The following is an 18,247-nucleotide window of genomic DNA, read 5'->3' on the forward strand; positions in this document are numbered from 1 at the left end:
TTGCCACTGTGAATACGCATGAAGGTACCAAAACAAGTGACAACAGGGATGCACACTAACATAATTACAAATAAAAGCACAAGCTACAAACACATTTATTACTGACTTGACCTGATAAAATTAACTGATAAAATCATCTGAGTCTTTCTTTAGAAAAATTCATGAGTCACTAAAATCTGAGAGATATAAAAAATTAGAGAAAAACAACTATTGTATCACAGTACTTAAGTGAAATTAAAAATAATTGAAGTGTTTTTTAGCACACAAGAAAATATACAACTACCTTGGGCTATAGTTGCTGGATCAACATCTTCAGGTATACCAAGAATAATATTCTCATCATTAGGGTCCAAAGTCAACACAGTAGGTTCAGGTATGTTGTCCATATTCTCTGGGTCCCAGATGATATTGTCTTCCCAGCGACCATACACCAACTCCTCATTCTCAACAGGAAAAATGGAGTACCAAGTGTCATCAACATTGTTTTTCCTGTCACAAACAATGGCAAAATTGGCAAACAGGAAAACTCTTCTGTGAAGTATGGAAATTAACTATAAATTAACGAATACAAGTTACGGACTTGTCGACTTCACGCTGGACAATTATCTTAAGTTTCACCTTGCATCATTGTAAAGACAAAATATCATAGAGAGAACCATCATAAGTCAAGGAACACCTGTGTATGTATGAAGAGTCAATAAATTAATGTACCCTCAGCAATGACTTGCTTTCAATTGACCTTCTGTGCTGTGACACACTGCACAAGTGTTAATAATCAAGCCTTATGCAGAAACTCATCATAAATTAATGGAAAACTTACGGCATCTGGCTTTTAGCTTTAGCACTTTTGGTGGATGCAAATGGTGTAGAAACTTTGGTTGGTTGGCTAAAAGCTTGAGCGGTGCGATTATAACTGCTTGGCACCCAGCCTGCGGCCATGTTTTTACGCTTTTGATTGAGCTGTGGTGAACAGAAACAATTAATGTGTAAACATACACTTTAATACAATGTGCAGTATTGACTTATTGTAGTCTTTAATCTATTTTAACAGAAATACTTGTCATACATATATACCAATTATTTTATTCAATTACAGTGGAACCTCAGTTTTCATATGCCCTAGTCTGTATGTAAAACTATAGTTCTTCTTTCAACAAACCAGGTGTATCCCTCCGAAGCAGGGTCGCCCCTCCCCCCCAAAAAAAAAAGTTTCTCTTTTTAACTTTAGTAATGTATACAGGAGATGGGGTTATTAGCCCCTTCCTCCCACGCATGGCTTACGGAGGAAGAATTCTGTTCTACATCCCCATGGAGATAAGAGAAAATAAATAAGAACAAGAACTAGTAAAAAAATCCAAGAAAACCCAGAGGGGTGTATATACATATGCTTGTACATGCATGTGTAGTGTGACCTAAGTGTAAGTAGAAGCAGCAAGATGTACTTGAAATCTTGCATGCTTATGAGACAGAAAAAAAGACACCAGCAATCCTACCATCATGTAAAACATGTACAGGCTTTTGTTTTACACTCACTTGGCAGGATGGTAGTACATACTTCCCTAGGCAGTTGATGTCTACCAACCTACTATAGTTATTCTCCATATATTGTATTTTTTGTTAATATTTCCCATAAGAAATAATGTAAATCCAATTAATCCGTTCTAGACGCCCAAAAATTTTAACAAAAAATACATTTTATAGATAATAACTATAGTTTTACATACAGACAAGGGCATACGAAAACCGAGGTTCCACTGTATAGGCATTTGTACCAAAAGTTTTCATTAATCAGAGGCATATGTGCCGAATAACTTATTCATGATTAAAGTATTAATGTATCCAATTTGATTATATAATGTACATAACATAAAAATACAAAATTTGAATACTACTCTTCATATTTATAACTGAAGAATTACTGAGGAGGCAATTAAGATGGAAACTAATTAATACTGTATACCAAAATGTTATCAATCCCAAGACTAACACATATTTATTAGAGTACATAAGGAATGGCATAAATAATTGCTGCTACATTAACATAATAATTCAGAACTACTTTATTATAATTTACAACTATACAAATCTTGAGACTTTCTTCTTCTTTCAACGTACCAGCCGTATCCCACCGAGGTGGGGTGGCCCAAAAGGAAAAACGAAAGTTTCTCCTTTCAAATTTAGTAATATATACAAGAGAAGGGGTTACTAGCCCCTTGCTCTCGGGATTTTAGTCGCCTCTTACGACATGCATGGCATACGGAGGAAGAATTCTGTTCCACTTCCCCATGGAGAAAATCTTGAGACATTCAAGGTTAAATACCCCAACAGGTGTGTGTCTCTTAGTATATATACACTCAAAGTTTACTTTATTCCCTATTTTAGGGATTAGTGTATACTCTGCTGGAGACATGCAGGAAATGCAACCTTAATGACCCTCATATAGTCAAGAAGTTTTACTTTAATAAAGCAACCAAACCAACTTCAGTAATTTTGTACCTTGTGCTTAATATCATCACCATTCCAGATAATATCCTCCTCCCAGTTGTACTGTGTAACCATATGGAATGAATCATCTGGGAACTCTTCTTCACTATCTGCCTCATATCCATTCCTCTCTTCTTTCAAAGTAGCATTAAAAATTTTGATTTCTTCATTCTTAATATCTGACTTCTCAGTTAAGTCATGCTCATCCTAAGTATGAAATAAGTATTAATAAAAAGTATATTAAAAATAACTTAGCAGCCAAATTTTTTTTTCAACATGTTGGTTGTCTCCCACCAAGGCAGGGTGACCCAAAAAGAAAATACTTTCATCATTCAACACTTTCACCTCACTCATACATAATCACTGTCTTTGCAGAGGTGCTCAGATACGACAGTTTAAAAGGCAACCTCCAAACTGCCAATATCCCAGACCCCTCCTTTGAAGTGCAGGCATTGTACTTCCCATTTCCAGGACTCAAGTCCGGCTAACTAGTTTCCCTGAATCCCTTCACAAAATATTACTCTGCTCACACTCCAACAGTTCTTCTTTTTTCTTTTTAGAAAGCTATACAGGAAAAGTGGTTTCTAGCCCATTGTTCTCAGCATTTTAGTTGACTTTTACAACACGAATGGCTTATGGAGGAAAGATTCTTATTCCACTTCCCCATGGATATGAAAGGAAAAGTAATAAGAACAAGAACTATTTAGATAAAATCACAGAAAACTCAGATGAGTATGTATACATAAACATGTACATGTATGTGTAGTGTGACCTAAGTGTAAGTAGAAGTAGCAAGACGTACCTGAAATCTTGCATGTTTATGAGATAGAAAAAAAGACACCAGCAATCCTACCATCATGCAAAACAAATACAAGCAGCCAAAATGTTGCTAAATAATGCTTTTCCATATTAGAATAAAAATATTCTATCCTTAAAAATTCCTAATTAATTTTATCTAGCATAAAAAAGTTTATTTTTATTAAATTTAATTCAATTTAATTATATTAAAAGAGATAGCACAGTATATCCAAATCAGTCAATGCACCTAGTTCTCAAATACTACACAGGACTATGGGAATGGAGAAACCCACTTGGATACCAGTAAATTAATTATTATAATCAAAACCAAGCACTAAACCCACTGGGGTCATACAGCACTGCACTGGTAAATGAAACACGAAATAAAAAGAGGGTTTTATATTTCAACCTCAATATGATGCCCTCTTCAGTTAAACATTGAAATATACAGACCCCACTTCATTTTTTATTCTTCCATGTTTCCAAGTGGAGCACTCTTGAGACTTCCAGGCTATAGGAATCGAAAACTGTTTGTGGACTATTTTAATGTTTTGGTTTTTACTTTATAAATTATAGACTGCCATTCTGTAGAAATGAGACACAGACTGAAGGATGCTGCATTTTCAACTAAAATAATAACCACAAAAAAATTATATGACGTACCTTGATTTTTATTTTGAATCCATAATCGAAGTTGCTACCAGAGAGTGGCACATCCAGCATATCATACCAGAGTTGAGCTGGACCATATCGCCAGTCAGTTTCATGAGGCTTGTTGGGATCACGATCATTGTTCTTATCACCATCCCCTTTCTGATTACCTGAACTGGAATCCTGTTCCTGAGTTTGACTGAATCGAATCTGTGAGATAAATAGAAATGCATTATTTGTCAGGAAAAATTAGACACAACCACAGTAAAAGTAATAATATAAGGTAACCTTACAACTTGAATTGGTCAGACAATTAAAAGTCAGTTATTTGGAGATACTTGTATGCTGTAATACTTTAAAAGTGAAAACTGATGATCCAAATTCTATTTCAAAACCTAACCTCAAAAAGAAAAAAAAAAAAGAGCTGCTGGTAATTTACACTTATTACAATGATACATCGCAGGAAATTAAATTGCATTTGTTATTCGTGTCAATGTATCAGATAAGTGGGATATACATGTGCATATGAACCTGAGTCTTAAAGGTAAAAGTACAGTTCCTGCAGTCTGAAAGACGGGTGGGGATACTGCAGTTTAGAGGGGTATCTAAGCTGTAATGTCAGCACGCCTCTGGCAAGAAAGTGATAGAACGATTGATACTAAAAGTGTTTCTTCTCTTTCAGGTCACCTTCCCTCGGTAGGAGACAACTGGTGTTTTTTAAAAAAATGGCCAAATAATTTTTTTTCAACATGACTGCAAATTAAAAATTTTGAAAAGCATTCTCTTTTTACTCAGAAAAATTCTAAATCAGAATGATTTTGCAAACATATAATCAAAGTATTCATTCTTTTTTTTTTAAATTCCAAATTTTGAAATTTGCTATAATCCAATAAACCATGAACAAGAGACTGTTTTAGACATGTATACTGAAGAAACCTTTTTCAAGGTTTCTTCAGTATACATGAATGTACTATCCCCATTTAGTACATTCATTATAATAGTTGTACAATATGCACAAATAACCAGCACAGGAGAATGAAACTCATGATGACATTTCAGTCTGATTTGGACCATTAACTAGTCACTGGCGATTAGTTAATGGACTAAGTTGGACCAAAACATCCTCATAAGTTTTATTCTCCTATGTGCAGGTTATCTGTGTATTGTTCCAGTCATTGTTTTATGCCTTTTTATTCTTTAGTGACACAATATGAAACATAATACAAGCATTAGTTTTCTAATAGCTAATATACATACAGTGTCATCGGAGATACACATATATGGTGGAGGCTCTGGTCCAAGGTGTAGCTCAAAGCCACGAGGTACATCTACTTGCGAAGACACCTCTTCACTCTGGAAGCTCTCATCAGTTGAGGAATATCGATTTTCTTCCGATCCAGGTGGCATCTTTTTCTTCTTCCTCCTTTTCACACCCTTCCATAATTTAGGCAAATTTGCCATCTTTCCAGGGCCAAATAATCTTGAAAATCTTAACACCTGTAGGAATAAAGGGAACAATATTTCATATTTATTTGCAAGAAAATAAAACAATTTGTTGATTACAAAATCATAATTTTGAATGACTAACAAAGGTTTATATTATCAAGAAAATGCCATAAGGACATACAGTAGCAAATGATGAACTTATTTGTATTGTATATTTCTTTGTAACATGTTTCACAGAAGTATATGGAAAACAATTCCTCATGCAGCTTTAAACAAAAGTAATAAACAATTTAAGTCTTCATTACAGTACTGTATTACCAATTAATTATGTGAACCACAAGAGATTTAAAATAATATTAACCAAAACTATTATCCAGAGGGTTGAGGAGGGGCTGTTGAGGTGGTTCGGACATGTAAAGAGACTGGAACAAAACAGAATGACTTCAGAAGTGTATAAATCTGTAGTGGAGGGAAGGCTAGGTAGGGGTTGACCAAGGAAGGGTTGGAGGGAGGGGGTAAAGGAGGTTTTGTGTGCGAGGGGCTTGGACTTCCAGCAAGCATGCATGAGCGTATTTGATAGGAGTGAATAGAGAAAAATAGTTTTTAATACTTGAAGTGATGTTGGAGTGTGAGCAAAGCAACATTTATGAAGGGATTCAGGGAAACTGGCAGGCCGGACTTGAGTCCTGGAGATGGGAAGTACAGTGCCTGCACTCTGAAGGAGGGGTGTTAATGTTGCAGTTTTATAACTGTAGTGTAAAGCACCCCTCTGGCAAGACAGTGATGGAGTGAATGATGATGAAAGCTTTTCTTTTTCAGGTCACCCTGCCTTGGTGGGAATCGGCCAATGTGTTAATAAAAAAATAATTAACTGCACAATTTTTTAGGCATTATTTTGAACAAATTGTCTATTATACAGTACATGTTTTACCAATGACTTGTCAACATGTTTAACATACAGGAGGGCCCTGCTTATACAGCAGGTTAGGCTCCAGGCTACCACTGCAAATCGAAAATCAATGTAAGTGAAACATAGCCTTGTTTTCATTTTCAAATGCATATAAAAGCCTGATAACACGTCTACACTATCATATATTAAATAAGCAATAGAGCTAGGCCTAAAAAATGCATACATAGTACACACATTACTTACCTTAAAATATTTTCATACTTATCTTATAGTGAGTGGTGAACATATTTATGGTAGGTAGCCTGAATAAATGAAATGCTGTATTAGCAAAATGCTGTAAAGCATGGCCTTCCTGTACTGTACTGGAAATGCATTTAAATACTTGTGAGCTTAATATTTACCTAAAATGGTGCAGGTATTCTAAGTTTTTCAAAAACACTTTGTATCAAAATAAATTTTAAAATTTAAATAACCATGTAAATTATTTTTTGCAAATAAAGTTTAATACTTACAGCATCAGTTCGAAAGTCTGGAAATAATTCACTAACATCAACATTAGTATATTTTGATGGCAGCATGGCAGCTAAAGGCGTTACAAGCTTACGGCGGTCACCGGGTGGTGTAACAGAGCCTGCTTCTGAAGTTCGTGGAAGGGGCGGCGGTGGCATGAGCTCAGAGTCGGATTTATTGACACCATTCTCTTCCTCTTCTGCATCATAATCTTCTCCTGTATAAGAAATAGTAAAAAACTCTAATACACTAACTCCTCACTTAGTGACGTACTCATTTACTGACCACTCAGAGTTACGACCAGCTCTCTGACCAATATGCAAATCTAAGTAATGTACATGTATATTAGAGCTGATTTCCTCTGTTCTGTTTATTATAGTATACAGTACACTATTGTATAAACATTTAAAAATATACTAAAAATGTTATAAATGGTGCAAAAGTGACATTAACCCCTTCACTGTCGGTGATATATAGGTATGGTTTACAAGTTGGTGACGTATTAATGCCCCAAATTGTACCGGCTTCAAATCTAGCAAGAGAAGGCTGGTAGACCTACATGTGAGAGAATGGGTCTACGTGGTCAGTGTGTGCAGCATAAAGAATCCTGCAGCACACAGTGCATGAGAAAAAATACTCCGATCATGTTTTTGGATTAAAATGCCGACTTTGAGTTGTATTTTCGTATGGTATTTATAGATGTATTCTCATTTTCTTGGTTTCATTTGATAGAAAAGAAGATATATTACAGAAATAGAGATAATTTTGATTGGTTTCATGATGAAAAGTACCTTGAAATTGAGCTCAAAGTAGCAGAAATGTCTGATTTTAGCCGATGTTCAAGAGTAAACAAATGACGTCACTGTCCAATAAGTGTCCAAGTGGCCAGTCTAATATGCAGTCATGAATGAGTTGACATTATTTATGCAATTATATAATAATGTAGTAGTCTGCAAAACAATAAATCTTCTATATTTTGTGTGAATAAAAATTAAAAATGAAAAGCAAGAGCAATATAAGAGGGACCCGGAGATGTGACTAATGAACAGAGAAAATGTTATTTTAGTGCCAGGAATGTCTGCATTGGTTATTCTGGACCCTATTTTGAAATTGGCATCTTTTGAAATTTGTGCAAAATTGGCCAAATTGCCAATTTCTGATCACTTTATTGGGTAGTTGAAATTGGTAAATGGGCAGTTTCTTGTACTTAATCAATAGAACAAATGGAGTTCTAAAGAAATAGCTATGAATTTAGTCGACTGGAACAATGGAATTGGCCGAAAATAGGACTCAAAGTGGGCAAATTCGCCAATGCATATATATCGCCGAGACTGCTAACTTCGCGAGAACGTAATTCCATAAGTTTTCCATTAAATTTCGTACTTTTGGTGTCATTACCATTGGGAAAAGATTCTCTATCATTTCACGAGAAAAAATCATTTTTCTTTTTTTTAATATTTTTTGACACAAGCTTAGAATCAGGGGTCCTATACACAAATAACCCGCACATAAAAGAGAGAAGCTTACGACGACGTTTCGGTCCGACTTGGACCATTGACAAAGTCACACTGTGGCTTTGTCAATGGTCCAAGTCGGACCAAAACGTCGTCGTAAGCTTCTCTCTTTTATGTGCGGGTTATTTGTGTATCGTTTCAGTCACGGTATTGTGCCTTTTTCTGTTATTTATCAGGGGTCCTGACAGTTAAAGGGTTAAAAAAAGTGTAAAGATGGCTGACACAAACCCACTACCAGTACAGTATGCTCTTTGCCTCACAACTCATTCACTTACCGACTTACTCTTAGGAATGGAACTCGGTCGTTAACTGAGGAGAGGCTGTATTTCATATCAAATATCATAAACAATCTTATTCTATCCTCTCTAACCATTTTCATTTTCAACTGCATTGGGTTCAATATGATCATAAAGTATCATAATAATGAATTAAATCATTGCAAAATATTGTTAATGAATCAACTGTCAAAATGAAGAATGCATGATTGTTTAGCCTTAACTCATTTATGTGTAAGAAATACAGTGGACCCCCGCATAACGATTACCTCCAAATGCGACCAATTATGTAAGTGTATTTATGTAAGTGCGTTTGTACGTGTATGTTTGGGGGTCTGAAATGGACTAATCTACTTCACAATATTCCTTATGGGAATAAATTCGGTCAGTACTGGCACCTGAACATACTTATTGAGTGAAAAAATATCGTTAACCGGGGGTCCACTGTAATGCAGTTGTCAAGATATTTCTTTCCATTATGTTAGTTTTTACCATAATTCATTCTGCTGATATTGTTAAACTATGATTCAACAAATAATACTGTACTGCTAAGCAATACATAATGTCCCTCACCAAATGTCTGCCATGTCGTGCACAAGGAACTGGACATGGAATGGTTAACAAAAAGTTAAAAAAAAAAAAAAGCAGAAATTCCACTGTAAAGGGAAAGTTTAATCTGATTTCCATTCATGTAATAATATTCCAGTATTAGCATGAATTAATGTACAAAACATTAATTGTATCTGTCACTAATGCTTACCATCATCTTCACGTTGAGCAAGTGTGTCATCTTCAACAGCTTCAGTTATGTCTGAGTAATCTATGGCAGATGGACTCTTCTCACCCACTTCTAAAGAAAAAATGATAAATTATTAAAAACTCAAAAAAAAAAAAAAAAAAAAAAAACACTACATATATTAACTATACACGAAACTATAACGTGTAGAAATACAGTATCAGTTTTTCAATGTTCACAATGAAACATTACTTTCCTTCTTCCTCTTCTTCACGATCATCATCATCATCATCATCTTCATCATCATCTTCACCATCATCAGTAACTTGTCGAAGGAGTGAACCCAAACCTAGACGGGACAGGGATGCCAATTGTCGTTTACACTCGCCATCAAATACATCACCTTCCAGTTGGCCGTGTGTGTCAATATTACCAAAAAGAAAGCTTGTCAAGGATAGTGTGTGACTTGTCGCTCCGGTTCCTTCTGTAGCTTCTTCATCATCACTGTCTACCATCCTAAGTAGTGACACAGCTGAAAGAAAACCCATTTAATATAATGCACAATGGTATTATTTATTTTGGTCTCAAATTAACCTAAATTAGCTAACATTAAACATTTGTCATGTACATTTTAAAATTTTTAAATTTATTATATGTTCCATCAAAGTTATTACTGTATCCCATTATCTGTAAATATTAATAATTTTTACAAAATGCATGTAATGTTTCAGTGAATAAGAAATATGAATCAGAATCTCAACCTAGTTTCATGAAATTTTAAGATTTTTTTACATTAAACCGAGTAAATTATTATTATTATTATTATTATAATAAAAAAGAAGCGCTAAGCCACAAGGGCTATACAGCGCTGCAGGGTAGGGAAGGAAGTGAGGGTATTGGATAGCAGAAGGGAGGAGGGATGATCAGCAGGTTACAGAAAACAGCGGGGCAGGGGATAGTACGGGGGTAGAGGGTAGCAAGAGATTGAAGTAGAAAGGGCTGAAGGTATCAGAATTTGTGAAGTAAGTCAGTTGTTGTCAAAAAGTCAATGAGAGAGTCCGGATGAAAGGTGGGTCCATCAGCAAGAAGGGAAGGTAAAGAGAGAGTAGCGGAGCGAAGACGACGACAGAGGTAAATTCTGCGTGCTCGTTGATAAAGTGGGCAGTCCAACAGAATGTGGCTGACTGATAATGGAGCTTGGCAATTCTCACAGAGAGGAGCAGGACGCCTCTCCATGAGATATCCATGAGTAAGACGAGCATGGCCAATGCGAAGATGGGAGAGAGTAGTCTCCCAACCTCGACACTGGTGATAAGAAGACGGCCAGTAACCTATACTCGGTTTAATAGATTGAAGTTTGTTGCCGAGCATAGTAGACCAACGTTGTTGCCAACGGGTGTGAAGGTGGGAAGATATTGCAGCAAAATAGTCCGTAAATGGAATACCTCTATAAGAAACTGGTAGGTCATGTACTGCTGACCGCGCAGCAGTGTCTGCCTGTTCATTGCCCTGTATGTCAACATGACCAGGGACCCAACAAAAAACAATATCTTTATGCTTGGTAAAGATGCGGCGTAGCCAAAGTTGGATACGGAGGACTAAGGGGTGAGGTGTATCAAATTTTTGTATAGCCTGTAAAGCACTAAGGGAGTCTGAGACAACCACAAATGATGACACAGGCATAGATGCAATACGGATAAGTGCTGTAAGGATGGCATACAATTCAGCAGTAAAAATACTAGCCGAAGATAGTAAATGCCCTTGTATGACGCTGTCCGGAAACACTGCTGCGAATCCTACGCCGTCAGAAGACTTAGAGCCATCTGTGTACACGGCAATGGCATGAGAATGAGAGTGAAAGTGGTCAAGAAAAAGAGAGCGGGAAGCGACCGTAGACAGTTGGGCTTTCGAGCAAGGGAGGGAGAAAGAACAGACTCTAACAGCTGGAACTTCCCAGGGGGGTAGGGAAAAGTGAGATGCTACATGTACATAGAAAGGTGGTAGTTGAAGAGAAGACAAGAGCGAATGAAGGCGAAGAGAGAAGGGACGGAGTAAACAGGGGCGGCGAACAAATAAAGAATGTCTACTAATATCAGTGACCATTCTATAAATGGAAGGATTGCGGAGATCATGAGAGCGTACATAGTAGCGCAGGCAATGGGCATCACGGCGATCGGATAAGGATGGAACGTTCGCTTCTGTATAGAGGCTCTCGACAGGGGAAGAGCGAAAAGCACCAAGGCATAAATGTAATCCTTGGTGATGAATGGGGTTAAGGCTAGAGAGAGTAGCAGGAGATGCCGCTGAATAGATCTGGTCACCATAATCAAGTTTCGATAAAATAAGGGTGGAATGTAGGCGGAGGAGGGTTCGACGATCAGCTCCCCATGAAAGATGAGCAAGGGTTTTAAGAAGGTTCAGCCAGCTGTGACAAGTTGCCTTCAGAGAGGTAATGTGAGGTTTCCAGGATAACCTACGATCAAAGAGGAGGCCCAGAAACTTGACTGTATCACGTTCAGGGATACGGGAGCCATAGAGGTACAAAGGATGATCGGAGATGACAGAGCGTCTAGTGAAAGTAATTTGGTGGGTTTTAGTGCTGGAAAATTTAAACCCACGTGTGGTGGCCCAATTGGAAACACGGTCGACTGCATGTTGGAGAGAAACTGTAATGAGGTGGCAGTCAGCGCCTGCACAGGCAATAGCGAAGTCATCAACATAGAGTGATGACCAAATATTTGATGGAAGACTAGAGGCCAAATCATTAATAGCAAGGAGAAAAAGTGTTGTGCTCAGAACACATCCCTGGGGGACACCTTCAGCTTGGATAAAGTCCGGGGAGAGCACATTATTAACCCGAACACGGAAATGCCTGTCAGTTAAAAAGTTCTTAAGGAAGGATGGTAGATTGCCTCGAAGGCCTAAGGAGTGGGCTTGGGCTAAAATATTATACCTCCAAGTTGTGTCATATGCCTTCTCAAGGTCAAAAAATATGGCAATAACTGAGTGGTTATTCGCAAAGGCATTACGAACATACGTATCCAAGCGTAGTAAGGGGTCTATGGTAGAACGTCCCTTACGAAAGCCATATTGACGAGTGGAGAGACTGTTATGTGTCTCTAAATACCACACTAAACGTCTATTTACTAGGCGTTCCATTACTTTGCAAACTGCACTGGTAAGAGCAATGGGACGATAGTGGGAGGTTTCATGTCCCGTAGTGCCTGGTTTGCGGAAAGGGAGAACAATGGCGGATTTCCACAGCTGTGGAAGAACTCCTTGTGACCAAATAAGATTGTAAAGGCGTAATAGGACTGCAAGGGCTGACTGATGTAAATGTTGTAGCATACGAATATGAATGTCGTCGGGCCCAGCTGCCGATGATCGGCAAGCTGAGAGTGTTGCCTCCAGTTCTTGAAGTGTAAAAGGCACATTATACTGTTCTTCTCTGAGAGAAGAAAAGTCCAAGGGTGCTAACTCTCTGGCAGACTTTGAGGAAAGAAATGAGGGGCATAGATGGAGTCCCTGAGAAATACGGACCAGATGATTGCCAGTTTCATTGGCAACATCTAGTGGGTTTGCTATATCAACACCGGCAACCCGCAGAACAGGAGCCGGGTCAGGAGAATATTTACCACTCAGTTTTCGTACTTTTTTCCAGACTGCACTCATAGAGGAAGCAGAGGTGATGGTGGAGACATAATCTCGCCAGCAAGTGCGTTTAGTGTCACGGATGACACGGCGAGCGATCGCACGCTTCTGTTTAAAATCAAGGAGTCTCTCTGTGGTTCTATTGTACCGGTACCTGCCCCATGCAGCGCGTTTCAAACGTACTGCACGAGCACAAGCAGGAGACCACCAAGGCATGCATTTCTGAGAATGCCTGCCCGAAGTTTGGGGTATAGAATGAGAAGCTGCGGTTAAAACGGAGGACGAGAAGAGGTGTAAAAGCTCATCGATGGAGGACGAAGAAGGAACCTCTCTAAAAACAGTTAGGTGTGAGTAAAGGTTCCAATTTGCCCGATCAAATTGCCAGCGTGGGATGCGAAGAGGTGGTGAATATGAAGGGGAAGTAAGAATGATTGGGAAATGATCGCTGTCATGTAAGTCCGGGAGAACAGACCAAGTGAAGTCTAATGCGGTGGAGGAAGAGCAGACTGAGAGATCAATGCAAGAGAGAGTATGAGTCCGAGGATCAAAATGGGTGTGCGTACCTGTATTTAAAACATGGAGGGGGTGGGTGGCAAGAAAAGCCTCTAACTGAATTCCACGGGAATCACAGTGAGACCCCCCCCCCCAGAGGAAATGGTGGGCATTAAAATCACCAAGTAACAGAATCGGTGGCGGTAATGACGAAACAAGAAAGGCAATATCTGGAATAGATAATGCCCGAGAAGGAGAGAGATATAAAGAACAGAGCGTATACCACCTATGCAAGTGGATACGGGCTGCTGTGTAATGTAGCGAAGTATGAACAAATAGCTGATGGTACGGAATATCAGTGCGGAGAAGAAGGGCACTTTCATTAAAGGTCCTATCAGGAAAAGGATCTGAAGAATACAATAAATTATAGCCTGAGATGGGAGAGATAACAGCAGAGTGTAATTTTGGTTCCTGTAAGCAAACACCAACAGGGGCAAACTGGGAGAGTAACATCTGAAGCTCACTCCGATTACCCCTGAGGCCGCGTGTATTCCACTGTAAATAGGCCATGATTGGCAATGATAAAGATACTTGAAATCCACAGGTAAGGGTTCCTATGGACTAGAGGGGTTAGAAAAGTCCACATGCGGAGGCAGTGGAAAACGTTCAAGCAGCGAAGGAATGGTGTGCTGTGAAGAAAGGAGTTGCGCAGATGGAGGAGAGGAGAGAGAAGGAACAGAGGGTGGATCAGTGTCCATTGATGGTTTGGTCTCTGCAATATATTCAGAGATTGCTTCAAGTGTTTCGGAATTCAGAGACGTCGTATGGGAGACAATATTGGAAATGGTAGGGGGAGGATGAGTAAAGATTGGAACTGTATTGGACTGTACCAAGGTAGGGGGGGATGAAAGGGTGGAGGGAACTGGAGAAGCGTGGAAGGGGATAGAAGAGGCAGAAACCTGGGAGGTGGCAGAAGAGGAAGAAACCTGGGAGGGAACAGGGGAGGAAGGTACAGTACTTGTAACAGAGCCAGTGAGAGGAGGAGAACCAGGGACAGAGACAGGGAGGGTAAAATGAGGAGGTGGAAGATGGGTAGGAGGTGTTAACGGACCTTTTTTTTGACTTTTGAGAAGTAGAGGGACGATTGGGAGGAGGTGTCATACGAGATCTTGTCGTTACTGAGACTTGTGAGAGAGAACACGAAGAAGCGAGATCAGACTGAGGCGTTGAAGTAGGGACGTCTGAGCCGAGGACAGCAAAAGGATTAGATACAGGAGTGACTATGGGAGAGGTAACCACAGAGGTGGGTGTAGAAGATGGGATACCAGAAGTGGGGGGACGTTTTGAAACACGGGAATAAGAAACACATGGGAGTCTCCCTTGGAGGCGGAGATGAGAAACTGCCATGGCATAAGGGAGACCTTCTGTCTCTTTGAGGTAACGGATTTCCCGCTCGTTTAAATAGACTTGACAACGGCGAGAGTACGAAGGGTGAGCCTCATGACAGTTAAGGCAAGAGGGAGATCGATTGCAAGACATATGAGAATGGTCATCGGCACCACAGACTGGGCATTCAGCGATAGATCTGCAATATTTCGCTGGATGGCCAAATCGCCAGCAATTTCTACACTGTTGCGGTGTAGGGATCACCTTTCTGACTTGTAACCGATGTCCTGCTATATAAACTGAGGATGGGAGTTCTCGGCTGTCAAAAGTTAAACGAGCCACATTGCTAGGGTATCGTCTCCGCCCTCGGGCAGGAAGAACGTAAATGTCTACCTTGAGGATTGGGAGATCTTGGAGTTCCAGCTGTTCAAGAATGTCAGTGCCACATGTCTGGAAATTTTGTTGAACTATGGTATGGGGCAGAATGACGGTACCACTACAAGAATTGAGGGAATGATGTTTTTCAAGAGTGATAGAAACAGTATCGATATGGGAAAGACGAGAGAGCTCATGAGCCTGGGTAGCATTCTGTACGGTGATGATGCGCGTCCCACTCTTAAGAGCATGAAAAGAAATGTCTTTACCAACATGGCGTAGGAGTGCCTTGCCAATACTGTGGTCAGAAAGATAGGCAGTAGAGGAAGTCGGTCGTAAAGTGAAGAATTTAGTCCATTGTTCAGTCTGAAACTGAGCGTGGAAAGGTAGTGAAGGACGTGTCGATCGTTTCTGAGAAGAACGAGAAGGTGGAGAAGTATCATCAGCAGGTAATTGTCGTTGGCGTTTAGGCGTGGGACCAGAGTTGATCCGACGTGGAACGGGTCGGCGATTTGAAAATTGCCGCACCGTAGAGGGAGAGGCCGGAAGCATAGTCAGAGGAGAGCGAAGGTCCGATAAATCGAAGGAGTCAGTCGAGGCCTCAGTACCTGAAGCGGGTGAGGAAACAGCACCGGCAAGAGGTACAGAGGCATGAGGAGTGTCTGAAGAGTGGTCTAAAGACGAGGTGGGGTCAGAACGGGGTGCGGTATCAAGAAGGGGCCCGGGGGTAGGAGGTTCATGGACTAGGGCTGCCATGGTTAGGTTACTTCTTTCTTTTTGTTTTTAAGAAAAAAAAAGAAAGAAAAGAAAATAAAAATAAAAAAAGAATAAAAAAAAAGGGGGACCGGGGAGGGATAGTTCCTAGGAGGAATGAAAGGGCCAGAAATCTCCCTCCGCACCCAAGAGGACCTCAGCACTGCAAGTAGCACAGATGCAGCATGGAACCCGTGCCATACCCTACCCATCATGCTAGTAAACTAACAATCCGGGATAGCAACCTCACATCTGCCGAGCTTCCTCGGTGGACAAAAGAGAGGGTGGCTGGATATCCGCCACAAAGCATACCTCCTTCGGCCACCACCCCCGGAATCCGAAAGGTGGCTTCCAGAGATACACCTGTCGCCCGAAAGACACCCAAAGCTACTCTGGGATACGGGAGAGGGATCAGGACATCCCCAGGCGATCCAGATTCCACGGCAAACTACGCCACCGCCAAGAACCTCAACGGAATGGGATGGACCCCGGTATCCTTTCCCCTACCTAGGAACTAGCGCGCCTGTGGGAGAAATCCCAAAGGCCGAAAAGAGGAAGGGCAAAAGGGAGGGGTGGGGAGGAGGAGGAGGAAAGGAAAAGGGGGAGGATGGGATAGGGAAGGGGAGATTGGGGGGTAATTAGGTTCGGTCTGAGGAAGAAGACCGACAGGTCTAATTCCTCAGACCAAGAGCCTCTTCACCACGCCAAGGAGCCCCCCTTGAAGAGGTAAACCGAGTAAAAAAATTACTGATCTTAGTTCCACATAATACTACAAATGGCCCTTGGCTATTCATTACTCTACATGTAAAGAACTGTACATAAAAGAAAACTTTCTTTGGATTATTAACCCAATATGGCAATAATATTGATAAATTAGACACATGTGCAACTCTTGGGTATCTTTATTGAGGAAACGTTTCGCCACACAGTGGCTTCATCAGTCCATACGTAGGAGAAACTTGAAGAACAGGAGGAGAATGAGGTAATCAGTCCCTCAACCTTGAGTCGATGTGTTCAGTCCATCAGTCTTGAATAGAATGTAAAGAACTGTACATAAAAGAAAACTTTCTTTGGATTATTAACCCAATATGGCAATAATATTAAAACATTTTAATATAACATGTGAGAATAATACCAGTCACTCCATCTACCATCATAGTATCATCCAAATATAATTGCAAACATCACTACTGCAACTGTCCAGAAGTGACTGGGTCATTACTCTTTGTTCTCTATGACAAAAAACTACAACTTGTGCTGCATAGCATGAAAAATTAAACAAGCTTTCACAAACAGGAAAATTAGCCCACCCACCTAAACCCTGGCTAAGCGAAACACCTGTATCTCCCTACTGGAATCAATGACCAACTTCCTCATGCAACTGTGAAAAAAGTATGAGCACTATAGAATAATGAAGCAGCTGGTTAGTGTCCTGACCCATCTACCAAGTTGCAAGATAAGTGCCTGGAAGAAAACTTAGCCTCCATTGCTCAGGGCAGAGCAAAACGTGTCCACCGTACTAAAATTGGTAAAATATACTATTAACCTAGGTTACAAAGGGTCACACCAATTTCCCAAAATGACAAGAGAAATAAAACAAAAGCTCTAAAACTAAAAAAAAAAAAAATAACTGAAAACATCAGTAGATTTACTGCAGTGTCTATGACCTTTCACCTAATTCTGTTACCTACATATACCATCCCAAGTCTTTGTATTGTCTATATTATTATTATTATTATAAACAGAAGTAAGCGCTAAACCCAGCAGGGTCATACAGCACTGTGCATTGTTTGTAATATCTTGACAGTTGCTAGAGAGCGAAAGATTGTCATAATATGCTTCAGTGCATACGTACCCTTTTACCTATCATTGAGCCTTACAGTGGGTCTCATTCTGGGAAAGAATACCAATAAACCATTATGAAAATAAGCCAGACTGGTTTTTATGGGTTACTAAACCTACGGGGTTAAAAAAAATCGAGTCAAGTCTTTCTCTTGTAGCGACGAAAATGTAGAGTTTCCAACTCACTAAGGCTCATGGGATAGTTATAATGTCCATTGTAAAGCCATGCTATCAAAACAGTTTATTCTAAACCAGAAATTCTCAGGCTAAACTACTTCAAAGATGTCTAAACGCATTATTTCTCCGTACCAGTTGTTGTTGTTGGTTTTCTTGTTGGGGTAGTCAAGGGCTACCGTCATGTAGCCCTTATTGAACCCTGCCTCCCGGGACACCGGGAACAATATGTTGTCCAAATACGGACATG

The 18,247-nt window shown here is 39.8% G+C and overlaps 1 protein-coding gene across 6 annotated transcripts in view; it reads right to left on the minus strand.

Annotated features, from left to right (window-relative positions):
• Nucleotides 1-18,247, minus strand: part of Taf1 (TATA-box binding protein associated factor 1) — a 56,316-nt gene extending 38,069 nt beyond the window's left edge. For 2 of the 6 annotated variants that reach the window (XM_070090941.1, XM_070090940.1), the window contains exons 1-9: nt 18,010-18,034; nt 9,581-9,856; nt 9,349-9,438; nt 6,802-7,016; nt 5,191-5,430; nt 3,946-4,143; nt 2,497-2,691; nt 821-960; nt 281-489 (exon numbers count right to left, since the gene is read on the minus strand). In XM_070090941.1, the coding sequence (XP_069947042.1) occupies nt 281-489; nt 821-960; nt 2,497-2,691; nt 3,946-4,143; nt 5,191-5,430; nt 6,802-7,016; nt 9,349-9,438; nt 9,581-9,856; nt 18,010-18,019 (1,573 nt within the window). In that variant the 5' untranslated portion in view covers nt 18,020-18,034. Of the gene's footprint in view, nt 1-280; nt 490-820; nt 961-2,496; nt 2,692-3,945; nt 4,144-5,190; nt 5,431-6,801; nt 7,017-9,348; nt 9,439-9,580; nt 9,857-16,860; nt 16,883-16,929; nt 16,953-17,836; nt 17,964-18,009; nt 18,035-18,132 lie in introns of those variants that run through there. The other 4 variants (XM_070090943.1, XM_070090945.1, XM_070090944.1 and 1 more) reach the window with 4 other exon arrangements.

Source organism: Cherax quadricarinatus, chromosome 33 (genome assembly GCF_038502225.1).
Source record: "Cherax quadricarinatus isolate ZL_2023a chromosome 33, ASM3850222v1, whole genome shotgun sequence".
NCBI classification, from domain to species: domain Eukaryota; kingdom Metazoa; phylum Arthropoda; class Malacostraca; order Decapoda; family Parastacidae; genus Cherax; species Cherax quadricarinatus.